Source organism: Rhineura floridana, chromosome 22, assembly GCF_030035675.1.
Source record: "Rhineura floridana isolate rRhiFlo1 chromosome 22, rRhiFlo1.hap2, whole genome shotgun sequence".
NCBI classification, from domain to species: domain Eukaryota; kingdom Metazoa; phylum Chordata; class Lepidosauria; order Squamata; family Rhineuridae; genus Rhineura; species Rhineura floridana.
In genome coordinates this window covers 10,268,917-10,278,954 of record NC_084501.1, presented here as the reverse complement: position 1 = coordinate 10,278,954, position 10,038 = coordinate 10,268,917, and the positions used below count along the sequence as shown (strand labels likewise).

The following is a 10,038-nucleotide window of genomic DNA, read 5'->3' as shown; positions in this document are numbered from 1 at the left end:
TCCACACACTCCCCACCCACAGCGTTGACTAACCTGGCGGATATCCCAGTTGACATTCCACTGGCGCATATTGCTGAACCGCCAGGTCTTCACCACATCTCCAACAGCCAGGTCAATACGGATCAAGCGGTTGTTGGCAATGCCCAAGATTTCATCCTTCCGGCTGCCTTTGAACCTGCACACAAAGACAAGAAGACTATGCATTCGTGTTTGCGTGTACAAGAATTAAGTATCCTAACCTGGAGAGGGCACCTGATTCAAGAGCTAAAGCTTGCATCATGAGGAGTGGGGAGCAACTACAAGGGGGAATGATTCCCTCTCAGGATTATTATAGCTCCCCTCTCTAATTTTTAACTTCCACTGGGAAAAAATGAAAGCAAGTTCAAGAAAGCAGACTTTAGTTCCCACAAGTGCTTTCAGGAAGCGCAGCTGGTTCTTTACCTGACTGCGAAGTAAGAGATGCCAAAATCAGGGAGTGACTGCCAAACTTGGATAAACTTCATCTTGGCATCGGGGAGCGACAGCTGAGCCACATTCTGATAGGCCTCCAGGATGCGAGGAGTTAACTGTGGGCATTGCAAATGGAGAGACCTTGATTAGGGACCACTTAGCACACACTGAGTGAGTGAGTGTGTGTCCATCCATCTGTCCATCCGTCCATCCTTTGGCCCAATTAGCAGCTGTTTCTTTCCACCTCTTCTCCAGAGTAATTATCAGGTCATACTCATACACATTGGTGTTTGCTTAAAAACAACCCTGAAAGTGTACTACAGGGTTGGAAAATATTTTTCTGTCTGAGGGCCACTTTCCCTTCTGGACAACTTTACGAGGGCTGTATACTCAGGCATTTGATGGCTGAAGGGAGCTTCATGGGGTGTTTGGGGTTTCTGTTTTAATTTTCACCTGCCAAAGTTGGCGTGGGTCCATGTATGTGATATTTCTAATGCTATCCATCTTGTTGTACCGCTGGTAATGAGAATCAGTAAAAACATTATTTAAAAAAAGTTTGTGGGAGTCAAAGGAGGAACATAACCAAAGTCCACCTTCCCATTATGCCAGAATTTGGAACGCATACGTTTCCTAATTTTGAACAATAAACTGCTAAATGTCTTTCGTTGTTTTACAACCTATGTATCATTACTTTCTCAGCTGTCAGGATTGTTGTTGTTCCTTCTTTTAAGGTGTGTGATTCTTTTATAATACCACGTACATGTCATTTTTAGACTTCACGTGCCATCAGGTTCGTAAGGTTTTTGGGGGCTTCTGTTGTAATTTTTCACCTACCAAAGTTGGTGTGGGTCCATGTATGTGATATTTCTAATGCTATACTGTATAAGAATCTATCTTGTTGTACTGTTAGTAATGAAAATCAATAAAAACATTAAAAATAAAATTTGGTAGAGTTGGGGCCGCATGGCCTGAAGGTACCTGCTTAGGCTTAAATTTCTTCTGATAGCGAGGTGACATGAGCCACTGGGCACCTTCCGCCTCCGGGGCAAGGGACGCATCCGGGTTGGTCCGCTGCAGCTTCAGGAAGGACAGGATATTCTCCACCTCTGCCTGGTAGGATGCATCAGCCATTGTCTTCCCTTTTGCTGCCAACCTGCAACCAGCCATCCAGCGGGCATACTGCTGCTCCTGGTTGGGGAGAGGAGGAAGGTGGCATGAGAAGACTTTGCCTTACAATGAATTTACCCTAGCCACTCCTATAACTCCTCCCCCCCCATATAAGGCTGTCTAGAGGATGGTGGTGCTGGATCTCAAAAGCAAGCGCTATGTGGGGCTTCTTTTGCACTTGCTCCAGAAACTACAGTTGCTGCAGAATGCTGCAGCATGATTGCTGACAGGAGCGAGGCTGACAGGAGCGAGATTCTTTCAGCATCTAAAACCCTTCTCAGAGATCTTCACTGGCTGCCAGTTTGTTACCAAGCCAAGTTCAAGGTTTTGCTATTAGTGTATATATCCCTTAACAGCTTGGGGCCAGTTTAATTGAAGGATCTTACCCAGCCGACATATGCCCGCTCAGCCGCTTCAACCTGCAGAACTGGCACTTTTACAAGTGCCACATAATGTTCATTCAGCACTTATGAGGAATCTATCTTTCAGCATGGCAGCACCTAGACCCTGGAATTAGGCAGGCACCTTCACTGTACTGTGTTTGGCTAAACATTTCTGTTTTGGCAAGCCTACCCAGATATGTAAAGCTGACACGCATTTTAATATGTAATTTTACATCTCTATTTATAATGCATATTTTAAACTGCTGATTTTATTTTTAGGTTAACTTGGATTGCCTTCAACTGAGTTCTACCCAGAGTAGACCCACTGAAATTAATGGAGCTAAACTGGTCATGTCCATGAATTTCAATGGGTCTACTCTGAGTAGAACTAACATTGGATTCAATCTCGTTTTTATCTTTGACTGATCAATAATTTAAATATATATTTTTATTTTATGTAAATTGCTTAGAGGTTTTTAAGATCAAGTGGTATACAAATTCTTTTAAGCAAATAAACAGTTGAAAATGCTGGGTCTGCTTAGCCTAGAGAAGAGACTATTAAGAGGAGTCATTGGCATGGATATTAGAGGAAAACAGATTAATTTTTGCCCCAGAAGCCTTTGCACTCTTGCTTAAGTATTCTTACCAGGTTTTCCTGAACATTGTAAGATTCCGGCTGTCAACTGCCTGCTTATTGATCTGCTTTATAATTGTCACCTCTCTCTCAGAATGCTGAAAGTAGTTTACAAAGACGATACAGATTATTTTCACTTTTTAAGCTTGATTTGGTCCCATTAATTTTTTTTTACTCTCCTTCATCTTGGGTTGTATTCAGCAATGTTGTGGCAAATTCAGAAGTGCAGGATCCATTCATGTTAGTCACAACCATGTCCCCTCCTCTCTTTGCTGCTGGATTGAGAATGAGGTCCTTGTTAATCCCAAAACAACAGACATCCACAGAAGCCAATCAGCATGAAATGGGATAGTGTTAGCTATTAAGAAGAGTCTTCTCAGGGGCTGACTCACCTCCTTTCACTCTGATTGGCTCCAATCAGCAGGAAAGAAGCATGTTAGAAGACTCTTCTCAGTGGCTAACACACTCCCCTTTCATGTTGATTAGCTCATAGGATTCTGGAGACATAGGGACCATGCTGGGACCTTGCACTCAAAAAAGTAGGGGGTCTAAGATGTCCTGAAGCTCTAAACAACTACATATTTGGTTGTATCCAGTGTTCATCATACTCACAATAGACCCATTAAAATTAATTAATGGACATGACTAAGACCCCATCTGTACTATACATTTAAAGCAGTATCATGCCACTTTAAACAGTCATGACTTCCCCCAAAGAATCCTGGGAACTCTGAAGGGTGCTGAGAGTTGTTAGAAGACCTCTATTTCCCTCATAGAGCTACATTTTCCAGAGTTCCCTAGGAAGAGGGATTGACTGTTAATCCAGTTGCAGAATACTTTCAGAGGCCCCCCACCCCACTCACATCTGCACAGCGCAAGTGTACTTCGCTCATCCCGTCGGGTGAAGGTACCAAGAGCTTGATACAGAATTTCTGGCCAGAGATGTTGACATCCGGCACCACCTCACAGCCTGTAGTGGGGCAGAAACAGTGTTAGAAACAGAGAGGTTGAACATATAAAGCTGCCTTACGCCGAGAATTGAGACTCACCCTTAAGACTGAGCTGTTGTACAGGCTCCCCCAGAGCTTCCTTGGGGCTCTTGTAGTAGGAGATGGAGGTCTCTTTGAAGATCACCCAATACTGCTTGTAACCTTTCAGAGTCAGCTTACGGGGCCTGTGGGGGCAAGAAGGATGACTGATAGAAGAAGGACCTCCCTTTCATCTTCTCCAGCCTAAACATACCCAGCTCTTTCAGCTGTTCCCCATGGGACTTCCTTTCCAGACCCTTCACCATCCTAGTCATTTTCCTCCATTTTGCTTACATTTTTAGTCAATCCAAATTTGCTTTATTAATTAATCCAGGGGTTGGCAACCTTTTGGGGCCAGTAGGCACATCTGGAAATTTGAGAAAGTGCCATGGTCATCAATCACAAAATGGCTGCCATGGAGGCATGGCACAATACAAAATGGCTGCCATGGGGGTATGACATAACGCAAAATGGCTTCCTTGGGGGCATGCTTCTCATGCATGCCATTTTTTCACAGCATCCACACAATGTAATTGGCATCAAAAGGCTAGCCTGTATTTCTATTCATGTCCCCACATTTAATCTGGATTTGTATTTTCTGGGGGAAATCTGGTCTTTAAAAAAAAAAAAAAAAACTCTGTTGCCAGTAACCCACTTGCAATATCTTAGTGAGCAGTTAGCAAATTAAGCCCCCGTCTGGAAGCATCCAAATCCAAAACCATCCATGTCTGGAAGCATCCTAGATGGCCAAAGACCTACTCACTACAGTAGTGCATAAACCATACCTACTCAGACAGAAGTAAGCCCTATTGAATTCAGTGGGGCTTACTTCAGGGTAAGTGGGTTTGGGATTGCACCCTAGGCCTGAAAACAGAACCCCAGAAGTCTGCACTTTTCTTTAGCTAAATGCTAGGCTTCTGCATGATCCAGGAATCACAGAAACAGTTTCTGTTTCTTTTAAAATGCAACTTCACCTCGGGAACACTGGAAGCTGCCTTATACAGTAGGCACAGGAGATAACTAACACTGACGGGCAGATGCTCTCCAGGGTTTCAGGCAGGGGTCTTTCCTAGCCTTACCTGGAGATGTTGGGAATTGAACCAGGGATCTTCTGACCCACCACTGGGCTACGGCCCTTTCCCAAGATCCATTATCTCATGAAACATAAGGTTTTGGAACTCACCTAAATATTCGGAGGTAATCCTTCAACTCTGGGATAGCTGTGAGACTGTCCTATTTTGGAAACAAGATTTTTTTAAAAAAAGATTACTTTGATATCTCATCTTTTCTCCAAGAAGCTCAAGGTGGAGTACAAACATAGTTCTCCCCCTCCCCAATTTTATCCTCACAACAACCCTGTGAGGTAGATTAGCTGAGGGACAATGAGTATCCCAAGGTTCCCCAGTGAGCTTCATGGCTGACTGGGGATTTGAACTCAGGCCTCCCAGGTCCCAATACGACACTCTAACCACTACACCACCACTGGCTCTGTATTCATTGACTACTTTTCAGTCATGGCAGCTCCTGAGGCAGTTTAGGAAGAAAGAGAAAAATAAAATAAAACAAGAGACAGAGTTAAAACAATGTAAGCCTGAAAACTTTGGAACTCCCTCTGTCCTGGTAGATATCAGACAGGCATTATCTCTATTGTCTTTTAACCTCTATTGAAGGGCATTCTTTTTCCAAAAAGCCTTTTAAGTGGATATCCCAGTCTGCGTCTGAATTGGATTTGAGATTTTTCAAAACATATTAAATAGTTTTAGTTTTTAAATTGTTTTTGCATATGAAAAAAAATTAGATTAAAAATGTGATTTGTTTTTATATATGAAATTGTGTAATTGTTTTTATTGTAAAATCATGATTCATAAATGGAATTAAATAAATAAAAACAATTTTTAAAAAACCCAAAAGGCCAAAAGTAACTAAAAAGCAGCAGCAACAGCAGGAAGATAATCAAAACAGAACATCAGGATAAGTTAAAAAAACCCAGCAAAATTCATTTGCTTAAATCTCACTGAAGAAGGCATAGTGAAAAGGTGGGTAGAGCATATGCTTTGCATGTAGAAGGTACCAGAGTCAGAGTAGGGAAAACTGAGCTAGATGACTCAGTATAAGGCAGTTTCCTATGTCTTAACAGAAGGGCTGTGGCTTATTGGCACAGGATCTGCTTTGCATGCAGAAGGTCCCAGGTTCGATCCCCAGGTATGACTGGGAAAGACTCTGTCTGAAACCCTGGAGAGAGCCACTGTCAGGGTAGACAGTACAGAACTCAAGAGCAGTGATAGAAAAGACTAGCCGGCTCCCTCAAAGCCCTGACAGAAGCAAAATGTCTTCACCAATATCCACAAAGACAGAACACTGTGGAGCTTCTTTGGGTAACAAGTTTGTTCTGCAACATGGGGACCCCCACATAAAAGATCCTGTTCCTTTTAAACCACCAGTCTAGCCATGTAAGAACACTGAGACATGTGTGTGTGTGTGTGTGTGTGTGTGTGTGTGTGTGTGTGTGTGTGTGTGTGTGTGTGTGTGTGTGTGTGTGTGTGTGTGTGTGTGTGTGTGTGTGTGTGTGTGTGTGTGTGTGTGTGTGTGTGTGTGTGTGTGTGTGTGTGTGTGTGTGTGTGTGTGTGTGTGTGTGTGTGTGTGTGTGTGTGAGAGAGAGAGAGAGAGAGAGAGAGAGAGAGAGAGAGAGAGAGAGAGAGAGAGAGAGAGAGAGAGAGAGAGCGCTATTAGATTGTCTCAGCGTATGGGGAGGTGTGCCTTATTGGACACTGACCAGAAAGCTGGGAGTTGCTGATGAACCTTCCAGTTTGACCTCCAAGGTGGCAAGGGCCTTGTCCAGGTCGTCAAGGCCAGAGTCGCCAGACTGCTCCGCAGGATTGGCGTTCAAAGACAGTTCGTTGATATGATACTGGAACAAGAACAAGCTCTGAATTAGCGTTGTGTGAGAGTGGCACTCGGGTCTCAAAACAAAGCTCTGAACTCATTTCTTTGGCTATATAACAATTTATTCTCAACTTCTAGTGCAGGGGTAGAGAAACCTTTTACAGCTCGGGGACCGCATTCCCTTCTGGGCAATCTTCTGAGGGCCACAATGGCATTAGTGGGGGGGGCAAAGGCAAAAGTGAGCGAAGCATTGAATAGAAGTTTTACAGCAGGCTTGTTTCCACGCACACTCACACACCCTTCTGTCATGAAGTTAATTTGTCAAATTGATTAATAAGGAAACCGAATACAGGTCGTGGTCCAATCCATGAAGTTAATTCCAGGACACTTTCCAACCAGGCAAAAATAGTAGGTGTGAAGCTAGGTGGCCTGGGGAGAGTTCTGGGGTCCAGGTAGAGAGGCCTGGAGGGTTGCCTTTGGCCCCCAGGCGTGAGATTTCCCATTCTTATTCAAGTATTTAATCCAGTCTTGATATAACTAGGACATGCACTACAGCCTAGTCCATAAAAAAGAAAAAACACCAATGGATACTCAGAAAACATTATCTCCAGGGAGAAAACATTACCTGCAGAGCTGCAAACACCACCATTTCTTCCTCAGTGCAATCTGTCTCCTCCAATAGCACCGCCCAACGTGCCTGTTCGTACAGCTGGTTGATCCTCACGGCATCATACTATGTGGAAGGGAACAAGTGACAGGAGAAGAGTGACAAACCAAGAAGTCCTTGAACTGAATTTCACCTCTGCCAGGAAGTCAACTACATTTTTACTACCACCACCCCACTTCTCTTCCAAGGTGCATAAGGCGCATACAAGGCCTTCCCTTAGCATACGGATGTTAAGAAGGCATCGTTTTTCTGTTCTGCCTTGTATTTGCCGCATGCAGCACTGTTTCCATTCCGCTGCAGTTTGTTCACTCTGGTGAAATTACGCAGCTTACATCATTTACGTAATTAATTACATCTGTTGTGTAAATTATGTTGTCATTATGTTATTCCACCTCATGCATTTCAATGCAAAGGAAATGCAACGCAAATGTGAGCAAAACCGTAAACAATTACATATTGTTTGTGGACTGATAGCAACAACAATGGCAAACACAGAACATTGTTCGATTGATTTCTGTTCTGGATGTGGGGACAAATAAGCACACTGGCAATTTTTGCTCCTGTTTTCATTGGAATTTTCTAATGTTCCTACAGTACTTACACATGACATCTTATAACAGGGATGGGAAGCCTGTGGCCCTCTAGCTATTGTTGGACTCCCGTCAGGCCCCAGCCAGCATGGCCAATGGGCAGGGATGATGGTAGTTGTAGTACAGCAACATTTGGAGGGCCGTGGGTCCCCATCCCGGCCCTTACACATTAAAAAAAGGAAAAAATGTGCAGTGCAGGGAGACCACACAAATTGGTAGTTCCCTGTGGCATGCACCCACAGGCATAGCTCAGTGGTAGAGCATCTGCTTTGCATGCAGAAGGTCCCAAGTTCAATCCTCGGCATCTCCAGATAGGGCTAGGAATATCTAGGAAATCTTGGAGAGCTGCTGCCAATCAATGCAGACAATACTGAGCTAAATGGACCAATGCTTGACTCAGAATAAAGCATGTCCATCCTTCCTTCCTACCCAAATTCAAACACACGTTTTCAAATGCTAGGCATGTCAAACGCTTAAACATGTGACATACAATGGGCAGAGAAACCCTGTCTTCAACAAAAAATTACCAACATCTTTTAAAAACTCCTTGCTCTCCAGTCATGAGGACTAGAAACACACATGAACCGAGATCTTCAGGAGGATTTCAAAGCAGTTGCCACGTTAAGGGATGATGCATATGCTTTTTTAGAAACAAGTGGAATGAGGCTAGGGCCTGAGACCCAAGGAGAGCACTGACCTTGGGCTCCAGGTCAAAGAAGCTGTAGTACTTGAAACGCAGCCATAAACAGTCGTGTTCTTTCAATCCTTGCTGCAGCAAAGTCCGCGATGAGTCCAGCCACCTGGGAGAGCCGCAAAAGGGAGCAAAATGAAGACCTTTCTGACATCAAGTCACTTTGTCATAACATTCAGCCCTGGCTTTATTTTGCTGGGCATAATAATCTTGGGTTGTATACAACAAAGTCCAACTCAGAGTAGACCTGCTGAAATCAATGGATTTAAGTTAGTCTTGGCCATTAATTTCAATAGGTCTACTCGGAGTGGGACTTAGCTGGATACAACCCTAAGTCTTTTGGGGAAGTGGAGTGGAAAGGACACAATGCCATTTTGCAATTGGTTGCCTCACTTCTCTCCAAGGGCTCCTCGAGACAACCTGTTTATTAAGTATTTATCCCAATTTGTTTGCACTAAGCTTACGTGGAGGTTAAAGTATGCCTGGTCTTTACTCTTTATTCAGCATTCATTCTGGTGTGTTTGTGATGTGCTTATACAATAATGAACATTCATCTTGATTTGCTGGCAAGGCTGTTTACATATTTTCCAAACCAGTTGGTCATTCATTCATCCCTCTCTCAATTTTCACTGCATTTCTCCATAGCTCTAAGGCTAAGGCGCTGGAGCTCTTCAATCCACTCTAATTGCACAGATGTAAAGTTCTGGTATGTGCTTGACTCCCTCCTGCAAAATACTGACAACCCTATTCTTCACTCCCTGATCTTTAAAAAGAAAAAGAAAAAGTCCTGTAAAGTCCTATGGACAGTGATGGTGCTGCATAATAAAATGATAATAATTTCACTATTAGACAGAAATTCAAGGAAAAGTCCAGCACTCAAAGTACAGCAATGATCCCCTTGGTTACAGTTTTTATTTGCTGAAGTGTGTTATGCTTGTATGGAAGGTAGGGATGGCATGATCTGTCCATTTAGGTTTTCTCCAATTCGGTTCTCCACATTTCTGCAGCAATTTGCAATTCCCTTTTTTTTAAATTGTCATGAAAATTCTGCAGCATTTTAGTGCAAATTTCTCGTAATAAGTACGTTTTTATATGCAGTTTTAACCACTGTACACATTTTTGCAAGCAATTTATCCTAATATAAGACTTTGTATCTTTTTTTAACCAGTATATTCATTTTATCCATTTTTGTAAGCATTGCTTGGTTGGAGAACTGCATTGCAAAATTCTGGTAAGTGTGAATTTTGATGGATGGCTGGGTTTCAGTTTGTCATGGCCCCTTCAGAGGACTCGGAGGAAGAGGAAGAGTTGGCAGACCCAGGAGAAGGAACTAGTGGAACCCCTGAAGACACAACTCTGGCCCTTCCCCAGCTGGAGAATGTCCAGGACTTGGCTGAAGCCCCTCAGTCGGATTCTGGGCATGAACAGGAGGCTCCCCTCCCCCCTGCAGAAAGGAGACGCCAGCGAGTAGCACAGCAACGAAGGAAGAGGTCGGGTCGTTTAAGAACAAGCAGCTCTGAGCAGCTGGGAGACTAATCATGGGCA

At 43.5% G+C, this 10,038-nt stretch overlaps 1 protein-coding gene across 2 annotated transcripts in view; it reads right to left on the bottom strand.

Moving 5' to 3' along the window:
• The window catches only part of FERMT3 (FERM domain containing kindlin 3), a 33,013-nt gene that overhangs the window by 6,345 nt on the left and 16,630 nt on the right, over positions 1–10,038 (bottom strand). For both annotated transcript variants that reach the window (XM_061606862.1, XM_061606863.1), the window contains 9 exons: positions 8,500–8,602; positions 7,171–7,278; positions 6,436–6,570; positions 4,846–4,895; positions 3,684–3,808; positions 3,498–3,604; positions 1,429–1,638; positions 442–566; positions 34–175 (listed from right to left, as the gene is read on the bottom strand). In XM_061606862.1, the coding sequence (XP_061462846.1) occupies positions 34–175; positions 442–566; positions 1,429–1,638; positions 3,498–3,604; positions 3,684–3,808; positions 4,846–4,895; positions 6,436–6,570; positions 7,171–7,278; positions 8,500–8,602 (1,105 nt within the window). The remainder of the gene's footprint in view (positions 1–33; positions 176–441; positions 567–1,428; positions 1,639–3,497; positions 3,605–3,683; positions 3,809–4,845; positions 4,896–6,435; positions 6,571–7,170; positions 7,279–8,499; positions 8,603–10,038) is intronic.